The 23585-nt window shown below is 39.4% G+C and overlaps 1 protein-coding gene across 3 annotated transcripts; it reads right to left on the bottom strand.

Annotated features, from left to right (window-relative positions):
• Positions 1–14729: 14729 nt before the first annotated feature.
• On the bottom strand, positions 14730–16460 carry six2a (SIX homeobox 2a). Of its 3 annotated transcripts, none has more exons than XM_078405830.1 (2): positions 15895–16460; positions 14730–15060 (listed from the first exon to the last, which is right to left on the bottom strand). In XM_078405830.1, exons 1-2 carry the CDS (start codon positions 16458–16460, stop codon positions 14730–14732), a joined length of 897 nt encoding a protein of 298 aa, XP_078261956.1. The 3 variants fall into 3 exon arrangements, with proteins under 3 accessions (XP_078261956.1, XP_078261955.1, XP_078261957.1); XM_078405829.1 differs by having other exon boundaries at positions 15901–16460; XM_078405831.1 differs by having other exon boundaries at positions 14730–15051; positions 15901–16460.
• Between the last annotated feature and the right edge of the window lie 7125 nt (positions 16461–23585).

Genomic DNA, 23585 nt, shown 5'->3' with positions numbered 1-23585 from the left:
CGCGGAAACAGCTCCTTCGGCCCACCGAGTCCGCGCCGACCAGCGATCCCCGTACACGAACACACTCAGGACAATTTGCAATTCGTAGGTGTCATGGGTTATGGGGAGAAGACAGGAGAATGGGGTTGAGGGGAAAAGATAGATCAGCCATGATTGAATGGTGGATTGTACTTGGTCCCAGACTAGGCCAATTGGTTCTGCTCCAAGAATTTAAGAACTTTTGAACTCACCAAAACCAATTAACGTACAAACCTGTGGGTCTTTGGAGTGAGGAGAAAACCCACGAGTACAACTCTGTGCAGACAGCGCCCGTAGTCTGGATCGAACCGGGGTCCCTAGCGCTGTAAGGCAGCAACTCTACCGCCTCACCACTGTGCCGCCGCCTTTGTTTTATTGTTTCTTGCCAGTTCATTTAACTATCACTGATGCACTGGAATTAATACTTCCGTGATAATATTTTTCACTTGTTAAAAAATACAGAATCCCATTTGCAATGGCAAGTAATATATTGTCTGTGATGGATTTGTCACGCCATAAACGTTCAACCTTCCCCGTATTTCGCGTGATGTTGTCATACATGACCAGCAGATGGCAATGTCTAGTACTTCCACAGTTATGTGGGATGATTCCTTGCATTATGTCCATACGATAATAGTCTTTATTCCGAAAAAAAAGATACGCTGCATTTTATGTCTGAACAGCGACCTGTGTCATTTAATTACACTTCCAATCAATTCAATAAATAGGCAACATGCATTGAAGATACCGTGGAACGAAAAACACATCGCGTGCTTGAGATATTCCACTGTTACTGGACTAAACGGGCAAAAAATAATGCAACGGTGCCCGGTCCTTAAGGAAAAGGCGATATTTATTGTACAGATAATAAACCATGCAACTTTCAATTTCGCCCTCTTATTTTCCGTAGATATACGTAGATATACGTATGCGACATGAACTCACAAATATAAATTATAAAGTCACAAGAGTTTAAAAATATGGCGTGCCTAATAAATGAATTGGAATTAACTAACTCAGAGACAATTAATTCCTACTTGGCTTGAGTAAGCGATGGCGATAAAGGGAAGGGGAATAATTAACCTGTAACTTCGCAACAATACTCCTCAACTAACGGAGTATCTGCACTTCACTCCTGATAACAGGCGTTATGTCCTCGACAAATGAACTGATTGCTCGCTCACTTCAATGCTTCCTGCAGCCAATATCGAGCAGTTCAGGTGTTTACTATCTTGCCGCGGATATCGAAACCATTCACAGATTCCCTTAGGATTCTAAAATGGGAAAAAAGCGCACCTGGACTCGTTCTTTATCTTTGTCTAAACCAAGCAACGTTACCAAAAGCAGCTACAACACTACCACTGGATGAAATTCTGGATGGTTTCCCTTTTTCGTCGACTCTGATATATTTTTTTGTTACTTAAACCTGGAGAGGATTGAGATGACTGGTAAAAAAATAATATCCGAATGCATTAAAATAACTATAACTTGCGCTTCTGATAAGTAGGTTTCTTGTCAGGCGCTTGTGAAATTAGATTGGCTACAGTCTCGAGTTATCTTCAATCTCTACAGCAAGTCAGATTGATCTCCGATCGCATCGGTTGCTCTGTCTTGGATACAGAGAACCATTTGTGTAAGAAAGAGATCGGTCCGTTCATATGTTGAGGATGTTTATTAGAATCTCAACATATTTAAAAAATATTTTTAAACATTGCCGATTTTTTTTTAAATCTCCACTTTTCCCAAGTTTTAAATGTAATAAATGGAAGGGTACATTGCATTTGGTGCCCTTTCCTCTTCCTCACCAAAACCTACGAGATGGAATTATAGTGAGGAGCTCCGGGAAGCAACGTATTGAAGAATTCGAATAGCTTCCCATGTCCATATTAATAATCTATGCATATGCAACACAAATTAATAATGTACATTTGTTGAAATTAAAGCTTTTTTTGTGTGGTGATTTTTTGATTTACAGATGCAAGGGATCGTTCGGAAAATGAATTTAAATGACTACTAATCAGTGCGAAATCTATTCTCCAAATGGAGGCTTCAGCACATTTGTAGATAACGGATTATCTTCCACTGTACTGTTAAACTTCCACGGCTTTTTCGTTTTTGTATTAATTAAGTGCCAGGTAGTTGTCTGAATTTATAAGAACGTAGTTATTGCACCAGCAGTTTATTCCCATTGTTAAATTATTTTCACCCAAATAGATCCAATTAAATTATTTATTGTTGCAGCCTCTCACAGATTAGTTGGAAAAATAGGTCCTTGCAACTGAGGTTTGGCGCTTCTTCTTTTATTAAAAAACCATTGAATTAAACTAATTCTGACTGAAAATGCATTCCCGTTTATACAGCTAGAAAAATAAGTTTACATAAATGTAATAATATATTCAGTTATGTTGTCCTTGATGCCAATATTCCGATTACTGGGTTTCGGAATTTTCGACAATGTTTATATAAACTATTTTCTTTCAAAGTGGGGTTGAATCCAGAATCAACGGCGCTGGTTGCTTTCACTTTTCACCCACATTGGTTAGCACATATTAAAAGTCAGCAATATGGGTTTTAAGAAAACAGTTCAGTTTTGATTAAACGAGGCGCATTCGAATTCTGAGGCGAATGATCAACATTTTATTTTATATTTTAACAGGATGTTGCGGTGAACTAAAACAAATCGTGCAGCCCCTGGGAAACGGACCCAATAGTAAAGTCACTGATCTACAAAAAAATACTGATACTGTTTCATAACTAATTTACTGAAAGAAAACGACCATAAACTACATTGACGAAGACGACGTAAAATCTCCAAACAAATGTTTAATGAAAAACTGTAAGCGATGAATCAAAAGGGAATTTAGGTAGGCAAAAGTGAGTATAGTATTGGTCAGGCCATCACGTCGATAATTGAAGCAAAGAACATCCATTGCATTTAGGGCAGGTGGACAAGTACATGGGCTGGAAGAGTGCCGATTGTCGTGGATGTACTAAGGGGCGAGGAGGCTGTTGCGGGGCCACTGCACAGACTGGTATACCAGCGTTTGTGGGGAGCGTGCACGTTAAAAGACCTAAATTCGCATATAACTGCGTATTTAATTAAAACACAGGTACACCTTCAAGCATTAAGGACAACAAAAGAATTGGTTTTGAAAAGGACGAGATAAAGAAGAGGTTCGACCCGAAAGGTCGCCTATTCCTTTTCTCCAGTGATGCCTCCTGACCCGCTGAGTTACTCCAGCATTTTGTGTCTATGATGGGACAGGTACAATACCTGTTCAGAACGTCTGCATGACCCAATGTGCCAGATTATTTCTTCCGAGACTGTGAAACTACAATTTTATTGAATATACGATGTTAATTTAGATGATTAATCATATGCTCCAAAATATCACTTATATTTTATAGATCTTGGTGATTTCTCCTGCCAAGTAATTACTTTGGTGGGAACTGAACACTTTAGAGTTCCGACCTGAAACGTTATGTGTCCATTCCCTCCGCAGATGCTGGCTGACCCGCTGAGCTCCTCCAGCACCTTGTTATTGTTTTGCCGAAGCTTCCAGCGTCTGCAGAACACTTTATCTCCACCTTTCTCCTCTCAGTATCACCAGGCTCCCTTGGTCAAGCAGAAGGTAGCACAGTGGAAGATCAAATTACAAACTGAGCGGTTTTTGCTTAAAATTAAACATGGCATGCAAACCGAGAATCAAGTCGCGTTCTAAATCCTGGTGTTGGGGAAAGGGGCAGTGGTAAAACGGCGTGGGAACTCCCGCAGTGTGTTGTCTTGGTTCAGCACAGCCCCTGCGAGGGTGACACTAAGCCTGAGATGCGAAGTATTGGTGAAATGTTTTAGAGCCCATGACACATTTTAACCTGTGGGACTTGACGAAACGATTTGGAAGCAGGAATGCTACCCCTGGCCACTCTGCAAATATTTGACCACAGCCTTTTCCAAAATAGGACAGCTAATATTCCAGGCATGCAGGACCCGAAGAATGTAAACAGGGATACAACCTCAACCGCGGTCTCAGTTGGAAACTACAGTGTAAATGTGCCCTTAAATTTATGTTTTGCACTCGACAGTACGAGTTTCTACCGATTATTTAGTGCATTCCGCGAGCAGATTAACGCCATGCATCCATGGCGCACTTGAAATGTTTCTCTTCTATTTCAGATAACAGTCTTTCAGACATCAAGAACAGTTTGAACCTAAATTAAATATCCGCGAATGAACCCAATGGGAATGCAGTAATAACAGATCAATTACAATGAATGCCGTGCAATATATTCACACGAACTATTCTGATACTTATCAATAACGACACGTTGGGAAACTGAAATTGTCAAATAAACGTCATGGTGGCGCTGCGGGCAGCAGAGACCCGGGTTCGATCGTGACGAGCGCTGCTGCCTATATGGAGTTTGTACATTCTCCCTGTGACCCTGTGTTTTTCTCCAGATGCTCCTGTTTCCTCCCACACTCCAAAGACGTACAGCCTTGTAGATTAAAATTATAAATTGTCCCTAGTGTGTCGGATAGTGTTAGTGTATCGGGGTGATATCTGCTGGGCGTGGACTCGGTGTGCCGAAAGGCCTGTTTCGACGCTGTATTTCTAAAGTCGAAATCTTTAAAGCCTGTAAGTTTAAACACATGAAATTGGAGTATAATTACCAAAGTATATGCACAGTTTTATAATGTACTATGTTCTGCTCCAGTGGAAACATCGCATGCATATTGACATGTCATTTACAAGACAGAAACAATGTCATTCGGCCCAAGTGGTCCACCCGTGGTTGTGTGCTCCACAATAGGCACTTTGCACCCTGTGTCATTTATACTGTGAAGCATACATGTCAAATAAATGCGCAATGGGACAACATGCATTGTGGAGCAACAACCGCTAATTTGCATACACGTTAAACGAATATATTTGCAACCAAAGACTACGATTAGAGTAGAGTAGATCTTCGACCAATACTGGTGATGTAAAATAAAACAAGATTTTCAGAAATATATTCTGCTAAATGACTCATTGAGAGAAAAGGCTACATTTTAAAATAATGTCATTTGCCAATAGTGTAATTGTATTTAAGTATGTATGTTGAGACCTCGGTAAAAGGTTGTAGGCGGTGTAATGAGGAGGAAGAGACATAATGATTCTATTAATCCGCAAAACATTGTCCGCAGTCTTTTAGATTCTGTTTTGTACTCTTAACGTTTCTGTTGGTATTTCAGGCTGCATCACGGGGAAACCACCACCCGCAGGTTCCCCTTCAAGTCGCACACTAGCCTGACATGGTATTTTATTACCGCTCGCTCTTTGTCACTGGATCTGAATTCTGGAGCTTCATAGCCGCCGGCACTATAGAAGTACATTAGACAGAAGGACAGTAACAGCCCACCTTCGCTCTTCGCCACCTTCTAAGGTCAATTCGGAGTGAGCAGAAAATGCTGTCTAAATCCCGAAAATGAAACTATGGTTTAGAAAGAGAAATGGGGATGGGGGTGGATTTTAGACAGCTACGTAAAGTTCTTCTCAAATTTAGCAACGTAAGTATTTTAAGAGTATGGGAAGAGAATTTGTATTTTTCAAATATGTTATTGGAGGTTTGCACTCTGTGTAATTGACACAGTATTCGTTTCTAGGTCAATTAAGTTATTCTCTTCCATCCATCTTTAGCCCCACTTTTACCAAAATCTGGTTTTGGCGCGATTGCTTATTGCAATCAATTGTTTGGCTGCATTATTCTTAAGATCACCACTTAAGTGAGTTGAAATTGCTTCTTTCTACACGGCATAAATCTACCTCAAATTCCTTTGATCAGACACGCTTTTAAAAAGCGTTATTATACTTTATATCAGTATACTTTCCCCATAGAACTAAATGACAGTCTATTTTCAAGGTGTGTACAGCCCGGACACGATAACACAAGGGAAATGTCGGGAAGATGTTTACGCTCCAGACACGAGTGCACAGGGCCAATGTCGGGAAGTGTACACACTCCCAATCTCTAGTGCACAGGGCCTATGTTGGCAAAGTGCCCACACTCCAGACTCGAGTACACGGAGGTGTGGGGAAGGTACACACACACACCAGTCTCAAGTACATAGGGCCGATGACGGGAAGGTACACACATTCCAGATACGAGTACATAGGGGGGATGGGGGGTTTCGGGAAGTTGTGCACACTCGAGACACGAGTACATAAAGCCAGTGGCAGGAAGGTGTGCACATTTCAGACACGTGTACGTAGGGGATGGTGTATGTATGTATGTACATCTTCTGGACATGAGCACAGAGCAGGTGAAATTGTGAGAGTGTATACATGACAGATTCGAGTACACATGGAGATACAAGAAACAGCAGATGATGGTTTATAATAACAGACACAAAAGTGCTGCAGTAACTCAGTGGGCCAGGCAACATCCCTGGAGAGTCTGAAACAGGCTTCCGGCCCGAAACGTCGCCTATCCATCTTATCTAGAAATGCTGCCTGACCCGCTGAGTTTCTCCAGCAATTTATTACGTACGTGGGCAGTATTGGGCGGGCGTGATCCTTTAATATTCTTTAGCAGGGCATAACATTGTTTATAACATACATTTGCCTGTTATACTTCATACGCAATAGGTTTTATATAACCGCACTGTAATATTTCGTCAGAATTAACCAGCACCACTTAATGCTTTGTGTAGGAAGGGACTGCAGACGCTGGTTTATACCGAATAGATATACAACATGCTGAAGTGGCTCAGCGGGTCAGGCAGCATCTGTCGCGAAATGGAATAAGTGATGTTTCGGTTCGGAACCCTTTTTCAGACTGTCTTCAGAGAAAAGTCACTCATCCTTTTTCTCCAGAGTTGCTGCAGGACACGCTGAGTAACTCCAACATTCGGTGTCTATCTCCACTTAACGCTTTATCTAAAACACCAGCACGCAATTAGTGAACTGATTACTGCTCATTGCTTTATCATCGTACACCGTATTAGAAGACACAAAAGAAAGCCACGGCCCATCAAGTCTCTGCTAAATTTCAGAGCAATGCCATTCTTCCATAGCCGAATCTCTTGCACGTGTCAATTATAACTACGCTGAATTTGCTGCCAACACATGAGCTAATTTATAGCGGCCAATTAACCTACCAGCATGTGTTTTGGAAACCGGAGGCAAACCCGTAAGCTTCCCAGGGAGAAGTTGTAACCGCCACATCTCAACATTGGAGGTCAGAATCGAACCCAGGTCGCTGGAGCAGAGGGGCAGCTGCACGTCTTACCATGTAGCTGTGTTGTACCGCCCGGGGCAATCATCTCCACCTAAGATGACTTTCAATATTATTTTTAAATAAACTAACATTTTCTTTTAATTTTAAGATTATTAGGAACAGTTACGCATTCGCCTCAGTAATCTAAAAACAATATCTAATTTTGCAGAAAATATATGGTTGACAGATTTGATCAGGATTTTGTGCGACATTTCTGCAAATTTCCAGCAAAGGAAGTCATGGCACTCACGCCATTTAATTTTATATTTTCTATTGTCAAACTGGACTTCAAAAGCGCAATAAGCGCATTATACTTCACTAACAGGGCAAATAGATGACCAAATCATCTAAAACATCAAATCACGACTTCTCCTGGTCGACACATTCCTAATATGAAAACAGAGTAAGTTTACACTTTACGTCGACAAGTCTGATCTAATCACTAGCTGCTTCCTGTCTTCAAATTGTCAGATTGCTTGTTCGACCTCCACTAACATGCCCCCTCTAACTAAAGAATGAGAAGAACAACGGAGACAGACACAAAAAGCTGGAGTAACTCATCGGGACAGGCAGCATCTCAGGAGAAAAGGAATAGGTGACGTCTCGGTTCGAGACCCTTCAAACTGAGAGTCAGGGGAAAGGGAAACAAGAGATATGAAAAAGGTACAAAGTACTCCAGCTTTTTGTGTCTATCTTGGACAAGCATCTGCAGTTCCTTCCTACGCATTTGTCTGCTCCAGAAGAACAATGATATTGCCTTTCAATTCTGTCACAAATTCTGTACGGTAACTAGACACTGAGCTCCTCATTTGGTATGTGCCTCAAGCAAGGTCGGACTATGCACAATGTAATGTTATATTTCATCCCAGGGGTGAGCTTATAATCACATACTTTTTTTATTCTGAGTAAGATCGTGTATTTCCATCTGAAACCTTCAGCCATCCTTGTGTTTCGTCTAATCTTTAGTTTGGTCAAACCCAAACTCTGTTCTTCCATCCTTTGAAACTCTGCCGCTGATATAATCTGCACCATTATCGCTCTGTTGCTTATTTATGTTGGTTCTCAGAGAAGCAGCGGTTCTAGTTTTATATTATCTTCTACTGTTCTTTCATGGTTTGCCGTGCTTACACTGTAATGTTCCCCAGAATCATATTCCCCTAAGGAGCTGGAGGTGAAACACGGCGACCTGCCCGCCCGCATAATCATTAACGCGCATCTCTGTACAACAGTGTTGCAAAACACAAAGCTCTGGAGAGACGCAGCAGTCCAGGCAGCATCTGGGAAGGGAATTGACAGGCGACATTTCAGGTCGGGACCTGTTTCCAGGCTACACGCTAAACAATGCTTGACCTTCAAAAGTGATCAACAAAAAATTCTGGAAACAATCTTAATGTACTACAAGGCAATAGATTATGTGCCCATCTTGATTTACCGCTCGGAGTCAAATGTTACTTATCAACGCTTCTACGATGCGCATTTTAGCGTTTTACCACATCAAAAATAAAGTATGTGATCGTCGTTGCATTCAGTAACATATCACAGAGATCTGCTATTGTACAAAATAAAATTGCCCTGCTACTATCACGCACGGCGTAAACTTTCAATTTGCTAAGTACTATATAATTAGATGTTAAGCCACTGTTGTATATTATTGATTACAATATTCACATGGCTTCGTCGCTTTTCCTTGCTCGTGATGGATATTTTCACATCTAATTGAAACCAGCATATTTTATAACAGATGCTCCTTTAAATCCCCAATGTAACATTGGGGATACGTGTTACTTGCTGCTTGACCTCGAGGTTGGGTTTCCTGTCCATTCGCTTAAATCCTTAGCTGAAGCTCGGATATTTAAACAGGAATCCGTGATTCTGAGAGTTTCCAACATTCACATTTAATCAGTCTTCCAAAAATAAACGTTCCTCCGTTATATGCCACTGCATCTGCAATGTTTTTAACAGTAATCGAGTGATAAAACATATTTGTTCCCCTCTCTGTGCTTTAACTAGGCGGTACTGGCATGAGCAACCCCTGAACATTTAAACTGGTAAATTTGTACAGTGGTAAATAAACGTCAACTACGGCGCAGAAAGCACTGATATTTTGATCCGACCTTTCACAACAATTAGTTTACAGGTGGATTTTGGACATAAAGTTCATTGGCAAATTTGAAGTATGGTTAACTTTAAAGAGAAACGTCGTAGTTATGTTTAGTTATGTAAAGTTACACGCATATCCTAGTTCCATCTTATACAGACCTACAGAGGAATCGATACAAAAAAACACAAGTAATTTTAAACATTACTGACTGTTTTCTCAATACTTTTTAAGAGTGAAGTCCAAGTGTACAGGAAATCGTTTTCAATTTATGAACCCAAACTATAATCGTCAATCCGATATTTCGGGAAAAAAACAGAAGGAATTGAATAGTGTGATAAGATTTCCTTCGGGAAGAAAAGGCTTTGCAAGCATTAATCGCCACTTAGTCCCGCGAATTTACAGCGAAATTTACCAGAGAGGAAACAGCGGAGGAGAACTTTTACTGATTGGTATCGGTGATATGATCAAACTTTCTCGTTGATAAGTCAAATCAAGACTGTTGTGTAAAATTTAGTTTAATATCCATTAAAATAGACATTAGGTCCAAATGCAAATATATTTATTCAAGAATATTCATTTAGGATAAATTCAAACGACCTTATTTTGACGCTGTAGGAAATATAATAATTTTAATGAAATACTCTCGGCAGCATATTTTAATTATATGTATGGTATGGAATGCAAGGCTGGTCGGAAACACTATACAAAACACTACAGTAATCCAAGTAAAATATTTCGTTTATCTCTGATATTTGAGCAATATTGATTTGAGCTTTGACAGTTTCAACGACCGATGGGCAATATTTCTACTGTTGACTCCGTAACTCTGCCTCGCGCAGCATTATAACAGAATTGTGCCGCTTTGCACGTTTTGGATCAAGAGGAGCGACATCCCCTGGTACAATTTAGTAAAGGCAAGGGATTTAACAAAAAAACATTTTGGCCCACCTGTAAACCTATCATTTCTGTCAAGAAGTGCACGCTGTAATAGAGATTTTTTTATTGCTATTGCAGTGACATGATTTTGCCATTGCGCCATGTCAGAATGATTACTTTAATTCTTATAACAAGGGGTTATTTTAGTGAATAACATGCATCTTCACCTAAACCTATCTTTGCTTGGTCGGGTTCAAGAATACTTTCGAAGAGCATTTCATTTTTTTAAACAAGCCAGCGTGTTACGTGGAGCAGATCGCTACTTTTTAGTGAGTTACGGAATCAATCAAATGATTAAAAAAAGAACGTAAAGATTGTTCAAATACTCATGTAAACTAATAACATTGCAGACCTACAGGGGGCTCTGGTTGTTTTCGAAAGTGGCCAATGTCTATTGAGACAACATTTCATTTCTCCATATAAATGGCCTGCTATCTTCTTGCATGGAAAATACATGGTAACATTTAGTGGTGCGGGCGGTTCTCTGCAGAGTTTTTTAGATTCCTTTGCATCGTTCTTTCTCCTCGCTTTTACAGAAGCAGTGTATGTTTCCTGCTGGAGTGTTGGATTCTGATTCTGCTTGCTGGATTCTGATTCTGCTTGCGTCAATCTGTGACTTCCACTTCTGGAATACATCCTTGCTTCTTTTAACTTGTGCGTGTCGGTTGTCAAGTAAACAACGCATGCACATCTTTCTTCGTCCATAATAGGTGGGAGGAGAAAGGAAAGATGAAGTGAAGTCATAGCCTTATTAAATATTACCGATTCATTTCTAATTTAGCCTGTGAAATGTAAATGTGAGCAGTTTTCTTATATTCGATTGTCAGTCTAAAACATTATTTAACAGCATGCAAAGATAGGTTGTGACTATTTTCAATGTCGACTTTTACCTGTGTCGGAAGGAACTGCAGATGCTGGTTTGAACCGAAGACAGATACAAAAAGCTGGAGTAACTCAGCGGGACAGGCAACATCTATGGATAGAAGGAATGGGTGACGTTTCGGGTTTGAAGAAGGGTCTCGACCCGAAACGTCACCCATTCCTTCCCTCCAGAGATGCTGGCTGTCCCGCTGAGCTACTCCAGCATTTTGCGTCTTTTACTGGTTAGTTTATGAATAATGCTCTAATTGATATTATAGATTGTCATAATTTGAAGCATTGCTTTGCGTGTGCAGTCAGTGGAACTAAACATTTTAATTGCGTACACTGCATAATTAATATTTTTGACATGCTTTACATCCTTGATATTACGACAATATCATTATAACCATTAATTTTAACACTAATTATTTAAAATGCACGATTTGGTCGGTGGCCAATGTGCTATCAGTTCATTTCAATCCAAAACGAGCAAATAATGAAGCTCACGTCAAAATATTAGAGATTTAAAAAATGCATTTATGTGTAATATTTGCGCATGAAAATGTTTAAAGAAATGTCAAACCAAAATAAAAGTCAATCAATTTTCACCTTGCATCCATTTCACATGTATATTACTTATCCACAGCACAGTCAACGGGATATTTCAATATAATCAATCTGGTTGAATTAAATATATTTGATATTCATTAGTATTTTCTGTTAATTTATTCAAATAAAAGACGACTAACTTGTCTATATAAAGGACACAATAGAATAAACTGGATTTAACCCTTTCGTACACTAAGACCATTTAAAAAATTGGGATTAAGCAAGATTATTTTAGAATAAGGAATATCACAATGCAAATGCAAACGCAAGGAATTGGTCTGATAAACTTCGCAACGTCCGATGAGGACGGCGAGCGGGGTGCACTCCTGTCTAAACTTTAATTACTTCCGACTGAGCACGCACAATTGAACACGACTCGTCCTCGAACGATTTCCCAGTCCACTCCCTCAAACAATGCATATTTAATTTTTTTAAAAGATAGAACTGCAAGCGAGCAATCGCATCGAATTCTCGGGTCAGGTAATGTAATATGTTTACTTAACCACAGGAACATTGTATATTTATGAATCTGTTGCTCCATTGCCCATGTTGCAATACAGTACGGGAGTCTCAGTTGAAGAGTTTATAAACATTAAAAGCAGCAGCACCTCCAGCATGAATGAGCCAGTGCCGCAACTTGGGCTTCAGGCTACCACGAAAGACGATTGCTAGTCAATAAATGGCATCATATTTTTCTGCTATTTTTAAGTGACTTTTTAAAAAAAGGAAAGGTATGCCCTCTATTAGGTAACAGTTATGCGATATATTATGCAGACGATTTTCAAGTTGTAATATTCACTTGAAGTCTGCAAGTGACCAACACATCCGTAATTCCGATCTAGAACTACGTCATTGAACCTTTTTACAGGTTTCTTGCGGTGCTTCCATTTAATAACAAAATACGCCCCAGTTGCGATTGCGGAATTATCCGATCACTACGTGAAACTAAAATAACGCCGAACTCCGCGAAAATCAGAAAAAAAATGTAATTACCGCAAAATGTAAAGATAATTCTGGTCGCGGGGGACAGATATCTAGTGTGACAGATATCTAGTGTTCGATTCCGATGCTTTATTGTAAAAAGCAGGAAAGATCAACCTATAGCAATACGGAGATGGAACGTCAAGACATCAAAGTACAACTTTTCTAAGATGATAGACAGACAGGTGAACACACAGGGAGGCACGTTTTTGGTAGGTGATAAGATTTACTATAGCGACCTGACACAGATAGAAAATAATCAGGTACCCCACACCCATCCAAAGATACTAAGCCCAATAAATGCAATATAAGGACTTGAGAACAAATGGCTGCTGTTACTTATGCTAACTTTTATAGTTTTTGTTATCCCACGAGTCACATTTGCTGTTTGCTTTATTTGCCCACTGCAGACCTAAAGGTACAATTATCTTCTTTCGCCACTGGATTTTACTGAAATGAAAACACTGCTGGTTCTAAAAATCTGCACGTTAAAAAAGAGCCCTCCACATGTACCATATGCACATAGCGCACACCAGCAGTCACGCTCATTTCTTTATGACCGACCGCACAGCCACCGCTACAATTTAATTCCAATGCATAAAACGTGGCACATCGCGAAGTTACTGCAAGAGACTATGAAAGTAACTTTAATCACTCGCACTTCGAGGAATAAAATCGTGTTCAAGTCGGAGCGAACGTATACTTGCAAAATACTAAAATAAACAAAGTAAAAAAAACCAGAAAGACTGCACATCTAACCCTCAGAAACAACTTTTAAGCGGATCTTTCTATCCGTCCTGCAATTTGAAAACAAAATATTAAATTAAACAAGCAGTTTTAAGTGGGTTATGCTGCTTTGTAGAGTATAGATATAATTATCACACGGAAGTATTGGCAGCCACAATAGTGATTTACACTATACACTTTGTATAGAACTGAGCTCACGGTGGTTTTTAAATGTTATCTTTTAAAAGGGCCACTGTCGATTTGATGAGTTATGTTCTGCAATCTCTTTACTTTGCTGAATATTAAGAATACTGCGTCATAATTAGATTTAAAAAATGAATACCTGTAAAACATCGTACAAATGCACATGCCAATATTAGCTTATATCTAACGTGTTATTAGCGTGTAACAGTTACTGGGAAGGCGACAGCTAAACGCAGCCATCCATTGCAAAAACAGTCTAGTAGTTCTTGGTGAAATATAAAACCGCTTTGAAGTCGATATTAAAATATACATAAGTAAATTGCAACTTTATATTTGAATGGGAGGGAGGGAAGAAAGTAAACGTTGCAGACGTTAGATTGTCTTGTTTTTATTATAAAATAAGCAGGATTTCCCCCCCCCCCCGAAAGATTGTAGTCACGTAATATAAACAGTAATAAAACAATTCTTATCCAACGCGTTAGTATTCCTTCTTGTAGACCGATATAATTCATAATGCTTGCTGATTTTAACTGACTTGTTTCAGTCCAATATAGCTGCGATTATACGTTCCACGCATCTCACTACAGGAAAGCCAGCTTTCTGCACAGGTTTCACCTACAGGTAAATGATCGTCCTACAGCGTGTTTTTTTAAATTTTTATCAAAACTTAAAATGTTTGCACGCGATTACAAACCTATTCACTCTTGTTACCTGGATATATAGATATGTAGTGTAATTTTAAGTGGGAGCAAGAATTCGAGATTGTGAACTTGTGACCAGCAAAATAAAAACGTGTCTGTCTACACAAATCATCGTACATTATATAAAAACCTTAAGACTTTGCTGCACCAATCTCTTATGTGATCTCATACAGTACCTTAAAACTCCAATTGCTATATCCATTCTTTCCCATGGTTGACAAAATATCCGCTAGTTTTTTTATGCACATCGCTTAAATGTCAAGTAAAATATATAAAGGATAATCTTGAGAGTCTTTACTTGTTCGAAGATAAAAGGAAATTGCGATTTTTGTTTACGAGCCAAGGTCAACCAAATTGGATGACATGGGATTGAGCATGGAGTCTTGTAAAGCGTGATGGTGTATAACATCTGAGTTGGGAACCGCAACGGCACTAGGACCCGGGGGCGCGGCCAGAGAGTGCAGTGGCTGCATACTGGAGTTGGAACTTTGGCCCAGAGATCCCAACAGCAGCGCGGGGCTGCTGGAAGTGTGATCTGGCGTCTGGGATGGAGTCTTTTCCTCGTCCGAACTCGCTAGCATGTTTTTGTTCCCATTCATTGAAGGATTCATTTGGTTGTGGCCGCCGGGCGTGACGTTTGAATTCGAGTTCTCGCTGTTTTCTCTGCGTGGGGAAAAGATATATATATATATTTTAAAAATCAATAACGAGAAAGTGGTCTTTGCAAATCTATATTGGTCAATTTGCTAGATAATTAAATCTATTAAAAAATGGAAAGCACGAAAAAAACTACGTCAAAAATATCCGAGATGTCTTTCAGCTTGCACGATAGACTGACTGCGCGCCAGGGGGTTGAATCTTAAATTACTTATCGGTCCCCTCGGTTTTCTGATTTATTAGCAGTAGTTGGTGGCTGGATGACGTTGGGTGTGGCGAAGAAAGTTTTTCATCGGGCAATTCAGATTTCTAAAGGGTTTTATTAAAGAAAATAAGCTCTGAATCGCTCGGGTGGAAACGCAGAGACTTCGTGCTATCGTCAACCAATTTTAGCAGCTACATAATGCACGCTGATGCTCAGACCCTGTATTGACCGCAGCGACCTACGGCGGGAGCAACGCACAATGTGCTCGGGAACGACCAGATGACACGCTGGTAATCTTTTCGTTCTCGCTTAACGGTTTGCAGCATTGGGAAAAGTTTGAGAAAACTTTTCTTTTGTGCGGCCGTAGCACCCGCCTTTCGCGAGCAGTGTGGAAATTTAATTTCAACACCGGCACAGCCTTACGCTCGGCTCTGCTTTCCGATGTGACTGTCAGCTCCGTCGTACTTCGGGTTTATTTTTAAAGAGCGTAGTGTAGGTATTAAAATAAAATACCCGTCAATCGCCCCCGAATTAATCGCGGAGGAAGTACACGGAATGCTGCAAGCAAGAAATGTTGCAGTTGGCACCAAGCGAGATAAGTTTAAAAAATGGTTTATTTTTTTCTCTTTACTTACTCGTACCTTTCCTTGGCTTCGGCGGCCCGGTCCCTCTGCCTCCTGTTCTTGAACCAGTTGCTAACCTGTGTGGTGGTGAGGCCAGTAGCTTCGGCCAATTCTCTCTTTTCCCGAGGAGAAGGGTAGGGGTTGTGAGCATACCATTCCCGCAGGACGCTGCGCGACTTCTCCTTAAAGCAATAGCTGGTCTCCTCGCCGTCCCAGATAGAGCGCGGCAGTGGGAACTTGCGCCGGACGCGGTACTTGCCCACGGCCCCCAGCGGCCGCCCCCGCAACTTTTCGGCTTCGATGTAGTGAGCCTTTAACCACAGCTGCTGCAGCTTGAGATGGTTGTGCAGAGAGAACTGGTGACTCTCCAGGATCTTGTAGAGTTCGCGGAAGTTACCCCGGTGGAAAGCCACCACGGCCTTGGCTTTGAGAACGCTCTCGTTTTTATGCAGATGCTCGCAGGCTGGTAATGACCACAGGAAGCGGCCGAGCCGCTCGATGTTACCCCCTTGTTGAAGGACCTCGCACACGCACGCCACTTGCTCTTGAGTAAAACCAAACGTTGGAAGCATCGACATATCTCCCTTGTCTAAAAAACACATCCAGGTCCACAGTGGGTGGAAACAAAAAGTTTTCCCCGTGCCTCTCCTTCACTTGAAGGTTGTAATCTCTGCCAGTCCTTTTTGGTTGTAGGCGTATAAAAATCTTTCTTTCACAGAAGTCCCAACATACTGCATTTGAAGACGTCCAGAGTGCTCTCGCTTGGTTTTTAATAATATTATTCTAAGTTGGCATGAATAGTCATTATGTCGGATTTGATTGGTTGGTTATCTGACCTACGGATAGTGAGGATAAGACAATAGTTAGTCAAATTATTTGCCATGGAGACGCTGTCAGTCAGAGTAACCTGATCCTCTTTGAGGTGTCTCCCCGGCTGGGCTAACAGATTGCAGTTCTCGCTCCACTCAAAGCCTACCTTGTAACACTGCACTGCCTTCTGCGATCCCCGGCCTGACAATCGAAGTGGACTGCACGGAACAAGATCCGCGTTATTAGTCTTATTACAACCCTATCTTTCTTCCTGCTCTTTTGCTGCCTATTTGTTTGTTTCAGCTCCTTGGACGAGGATCTCATGGAGCCCCTCGGATGATTGACACCGTCGTAAGCCGCACAGGAAAGCGCTTTTTTCTCTCTCGTGGCAACGATGTAGAAGAACACAGGGGTGGCGCCAGTGATCTGGAAATAACGCGGGGACGTGATCGTGGTGGGCTCTGGTATCTGTAGTTACATCTTTGATATTCCGCAATACTTTGACCCTAGTGCTTGAAATACAACTCCCACAATGCTGTTCCGACAGGGAGGGAGAAGAGGGAATTTATTTTTCTCATTAAATTGAGGTTGTACAGTGCTGCTGCATTGATAACGCAGGCAGCGACTCGTTATTTCATAGAGGAACATAAAACTATCAGAAGGCAAAAAGCTCTAAATGTAATGGATTTTGAATATGTAACATTTCACCAGAGTAGCATGCAAGACTATCGCTGGTTGGTGTCGTACTGGGAAGGGGCGAATATATTTAAAGCCAGTAGCAAACTACTCACAGGATAGAAATACTATTTTGTTCACAGAAACCCGCATGTACCGTCAGAGACGAATGACTTTTTCATCGTATTAATATTTCAACAAAATCGCAAAACAATTACAATTTTGCAGCGAACTTACTTTGAGAAATTTGCAGATTGCGTGTATGTTTTTCTTGTGGGAATGGAGATTAAAGGCCATAAGCAAGCTTTCGTTTCATATTTAATAATAAGGATGAAGAAAGGATAGCGGTTATATGTGCGCGCGTGTTTTTTTTGAAGGGGGTGGGGTGGGGGCGATGGTCGGAATAAGCAATCAGCTGCTTTTTTTGCCGGGAGCAATGTTGCAAATCTGCGGTAACCAGTCACGACTTCAGTAAAGACCAGAAAATTGGATCGACCAAGTGCTTCTCCATGCAAATAATGAGCTTTTCCAACGTGTTTCTCGGCGGCCTACTTTGGATCATCAACAAGGCTAGAATGTACCTATCGAATTAACACAACAAAGCGTGGATCGTTATTCCGACAGGTTTTCTTTCAAAGCTGCAACGGAATCTTGCTTTCCTGATTCTGCATATTTCCCACGCGCCGGTCATTTGTTGCTACATTACGCTCATAATATTCACTTCACCGAAGATGTCTTGGAAAACCTTCTGTTTCCCGCCCTTTAGTAAACAGGGCAAGTCACACAGATGAATTTATTAGAAATCAAAGTCTTTAATAGCCACTAAGCAGTTTGCATTAGACCATTAGCTTGGAATCTTTGATAATATTGAAAATAAAACGCTTGAAAAAAGTAATTAAAGCAATTCTTGTTTTATCGCACCGGCATTTTCAGAATTTAGAAGGTAAATCATTACGAAATAAAAACATTAATGTTTATATTAGAAAGCACAACAAATATATTCTAGGCCGTGATTACAGCTTAATTGTCCATATTTATTTAACTTGTGAGTAGTGTAAAATGGGCCTCATTTATGTTTTGACCACGGGTCCTTCACGTTTAACTGATCAGGCATACCCCGTTCATTCATCTTCACTAAATTCGGAAACCTTTTTTAACCTTATCCCAGATTATTTGCCTTTGGTTTGTTTTTACCTGAATTGTTTTGTTTTAAGGCTTCGCAGTAACTTTCCACTATTTCCCCCCCAAAATTCCACGAACGGTTATGTGTCTCAATGTGATGCGATACTGGGTAATATTATCCATCTCCAAAAGTTTGCATTTTTGTTATAAGTCAAATATTTATACATATTTCCATAATTAGTGTAAGCCACAGACGTGAGCGCGATTTTGTTACACGGAATATATCTGGTCTGTTGTGAATTAAGATCTTTCCAACTGGATCGGCCCATTGCATGGACAACGCCGAAGATTGATTCCGTTATCAGTATTAAGGGACACTCGAGGGAGAGTGAGGAGTTTGCACATTTTCATAAGTTCAAATGCATAATACTTCCCATGCATTATGTCCACTCATACACAAATAATATGATGCATTGTTCAACGGGTTTAGTTCATGTTTTGGTTAATATTAGGAGCGTCCTATTCGTAGCGAGATCTATTGCAAGTGGAAGTCAACATATTCTTTTTAATCCGGAAGCTACGGAGAAAAGGAAAGAGCGAGAGAATAACAATAAGTCTATTTCCGTATAAGCTCTGTCACTTATACCAATTAGGTTTGCCTATCGTGAGTTTGGATCTTAAAATAACAACACTGAGGCATATTCACCATAATTCACTCCATACGCCGGGTTGCTTGTTTCAGCAATAATGGCATATTACCAACGCAGTGAGAACCGCCGAAGAACCAAGACCTACTGATAATAGAACAGCAGACTTAATGGAAACAGCAGATGTCCATTATTAGAAACCGGGGATTGGATTTCTACACTTTTAGAAAAAACCTCAAAATATTTTAAAATATTAATTATAGCCAGAATACATTATTTAGAACTACCGCAGAAAATTGTAGCTGTAAAAATATGAAACAAGGGAAATCTCATCGGCATTCTATGACTAATTATGATTAAAAGTCAATCCTGCTGTGTCGCGGAGGGCGAAACAAGCAACAAGCTGCAATCGGAGAAAACGGAAGGCTTCGGTGGGGCAAACAGCCGAATGACAGACTCAATGACGGTACTAGAATCAATTTGACAATATTTGTAAACTCCTTCTTGCCAGGGAAGTATATCTGAGAATAGAAGGCTGGAGGGTTCTGCTGAGTCTGACCAGTGATTAGACTTACTGATGAATGGATATCACGTTTCTACTAATGGCAGCCCCGTATTTTGACAACCTCCTACTACTAACCCGAGAAGCTGGAGGGTCGACCGGCCTTAATTTGCTTGATTGCTCCAAGATGTCGAAGAAAACTAAAGTGATAGAAGCTTCTTCCTATTGATATTGGAAAATTACAAACCTATTATGTGATGTAATATTTTCATTTCACCGTGTTTCATATTTTAAGTAAAGGTTTATTTAACTTTCTAAATAAAACCACTATTATTTAAGATAGAACACTTACCAACGTACAGTATGACCATTATTATTTTTAAACATTTTAATTAACGAATGTGATTGATGTGACTACAAATATTCATGTTATTGCTGACAGAAGAAACCCCAATTACTATATTTCTGCCCGTGATATCTCCCTTGCAATGTCCAATCAATCATTTTCTAAGTAAATAGAATAACCAACCTTTGAATTTTCATGATGTATTTTTCTATTAATCTGACCGTATGTTAGAGTATTACACGTGAAGTACAAAGATGTGTCTGAAGGGTCTCGACCCGAAACGTCACCCATTCCTTCTCTCCCGAGATGCTGCCTGGCCCGCTGAGTTACTCCAGCATTTTGTGTCCACATTGAAGTACAAAGATGTGTTCAAAGGAGTGTTCAAAATTCTACACCCGGGAAATTGCCTGTCTAACTCTCTGATACAATGAATCCTCGTGTGAAGGATCTTTAGAAAAGTTCGGTTCTTTGCCAAAATAGTCTCCCAGCTCAGCGTTCCTTTTTTTTAAACCTAATTTGGTTTTTCAAATATATTCAAATCCCCTTGTTTTGTTACTACTGCAACAACAAAAAAAACCCAACGCCAGTCATGCTTCGAACAACGTAAACTCCCTTGGGTCGCTTTTCGGAAAGACAGATACGCCATTCCAACTCAGGTAAATTGAGCTTTATTTGGTGATTTGACACATCTGACCGAACTTTGTCGCTCCGACATCCTATCTGCATAACTTCCCCGCAGTGATTTCTGCGCGATTCCCTTTTGTCTGCAACCTCCGCGGTTTGAGACACAAAAAACGCGTCAGATGTCCTGACAATTAGAAACTTTGTGCTAAAATTGGCGGAGGTGCGTTTAAGAAAACTACTGATTAAAATAACATATAAATCCGGTTTATTTGAGATATTGCACACATATCCAATCAGAGTCACCTTTGAAAAGATCGATAGGAATGATGATTGCCCGTGGAGTTCAAGTTTAAAGATAAGATTTACTGAGATTATTTCTATTTCATAACATTACTCTCCATTGTTAGCATCGTAACATCATTTTTGCTACATTCCATTTTCTGCTGCAGCAGAACGGTTGGTTAGTTACATAACCAAATAAGCAAAGGGCAAAATGAGTTGTAACGAACTGTTGCTACATCACAGATGCGTGTTCGCGTAATGGTGATGGTAGTGGGACAAGTGGGAACAAAAAACCAGTTTCGGTTTCCCAGTATGTTGGGAGTTGCAAATCAAACGAATCTGAAAATTGCAAACTTTCACAGACAGGAAACAACAGGAAACACGTCAATTATTCAAATATGAATGAAAATCACACCGCTGATTTTCACATCTTTGGACCATTGGAACAGTACAATCATTGGATATTTCGATATGTATCTTTGGGATCAGCGCTACTAATTAAAAACCTCAAAAATAATGCTGATGTAATAATGTTTTCATTGTACACTTAAAAAAATATATTTATTTTGTAAAGTATCAACAAGCCTCAATTCTGACCTATTGTTTGCATTGCACAATACTTTGTGTTCACAAATCCAAATATTCTATGTTTATTTTGGCTTAGTATATTTAAAAGTAATAATAATTGAAGGCAATGCTACCGTTTATTGTGTTTACAAAAGGTGTTAAACAATTGATTCATGTGCATATTATGTAGAAAGATCCCAAAGAGTCACTTGACATTAGATGCAATATATTTTCAGACTTAATGTGGAGCATAGGCGTATTCTTATGACCCAGACCTTTTACCCTACCTTACTCTGGTATTGTAAAAATAATTGGATTTTTTGCCGTTAAAGTACTGTCCCTTCATCCTGATGCTTCTTTGGATAATTAGTTTGCTAAATGCTAAGATATTCTGTCTTCTATTAAAATAAGTTTTTTTCTCAAAGCTTTATTTTTTCTTCGATTGTGTAGGATTCCATCGACAATTGATAAAATATATATATTCTGATTTTATAAATCAAGTGTTTTGAATGGATTTCCTTTTATCTATCTTATATTTTAGGATTCAGCACAAATGTCTGCAGTAAGTCAACTAGATCATTTTTAATGTTACTTGAACTTTGAACTGAAATCAGAGTAAATATTAATCAAAATAACAGATATAGTTTCAGGACAGCAATATCATCTTCCTGTTCAGTTATTGAAAATGTATATTGCGTATGTTATTCCATAATCACACCCTCTTAACCAGTGTGTTCTATTAAGTAAGAATGCTGAAATGAATATACTGATTCTCCAGTGTATTTAAAAGGCATGAACTGAAATCAATTATCTGTATAAAGTTTCCTGTTGCATAATCTTGAATGGGTGTTCTAATTCCTAAAGAATTTGGCATTATTTAATATATAGTTCCAAAAGGTAGTGAAACATTTACATTTTTTCAAAGATAATAGTTTTAATGCATTTTCATTCTTTAATCATTTGTTCGCATGCCTTTGAAATGACACATTCTGTATTGCAAAATGGCCCGTAATTTCACCTATTATTAATGCTATTAATATTATTGGCATTGCTATTTTATTCAATTGATTCTATACTTCCAAATATAAAGCAGCTGACCCGACATGGGTAGAATATGAATTGATGCATGAATTGCTGATCACATCAAGCTTTATTAGTTGGTTATTATCAGTTTATGCTTAACTGAATTTGATCAATTCCCTCACAGATTTTTTCAATTATAATTAGAAGTAGAAAAAAGAAACAAGACATTCAGCAAAGTAAAACAAATATGTGTTTTCAGAGGGAAAATAATTAAAATTGACACTAATGGTTCTACATTTATTAACTAAAATATTGTTCTGTGTCCCAGCCAGTCTTATGTAAATCATATTAAGTATACCAAGAAAATAATTAGCAAAGAATGTCCATAACTAAAAGGCCAGCTTGGTTTAAAAATTAAAGACATCACATCGAGAGATTGAGTTGCCTTAAGCAATTGTATGTTTACTGTTGGGGGAAATGGAGGGCAGACAAGATGACTGTAGGATCAGCTCAAAGTGCAAACAACCAGTCTTGTTTTCAACCTCTATGTAAAAATACGGTATATGAATATGTATTGTGTGTTATATAATAGATACGTCATTTCATAGTAATCAATGAGGGAATTGAAGCTGCAGTGATTACATACAGATTATTTGCAAAGGCAATACAGGGTTCTAGTTACATTAAGCATTAATCATAATATAATCACTAACAAAAAGGCACAAGTAGGAAAGTACGATCAACACTAAAATCAGAGTAAATATGAATCAAAATAGAGATATATAGTTTCAGGCAAGGAATATCATCAACCGGTTCAGATATTGAACAATGCAATTTGTGCATGATATTCTGTAATCACACCCAGTTACCTGATATGTTCTATTAAGGAAGAATTCTGAAATGTTTATACGTTGATTTTCCAGCGTATTTAAAACAGAGGAATGAAGAGAAATCATTTATTTGCATGGAGTTTCCTGTTGCATAATCTTAATCTAAATTAATATCACAGCACAGCAATCACGTTTTTACTTTTCACTCAGAAGATCAGTTTTCATCGGTAAGTTGAGAAAATTGGAGTCAGTTTCCAGTATTGAAATAAGTTGTA

Source organism: Rhinoraja longicauda, chromosome 9 (assembly GCF_053455715.1).
Source record: "Rhinoraja longicauda isolate Sanriku21f chromosome 9, sRhiLon1.1, whole genome shotgun sequence".
In the NCBI taxonomy this organism is placed as follows: Eukaryota; Metazoa; Chordata; class Chondrichthyes; order Rajiformes; family Arhynchobatidae; genus Rhinoraja; species Rhinoraja longicauda.
This window is presented reverse-complemented; position numbering and strand designations above follow the sequence as displayed.

Bases quoted from the DNA above. Each gene is read 5' to 3' on its own strand.
- six2a (XM_078405830.1), bottom strand. From the start codon at position 16,460: ATGTCGATGCTTCCAACGTTTGGTTTTACTCAAGAGCAAGTGGCGTGC. The intron at 15,061-15,894 runs GTAAGTAAAGAG...TTCCCCACGCAG, and splicing joins GAAGCCAAGGAAAGGTACGA to AGAAAACAGCGAGAACTCGA.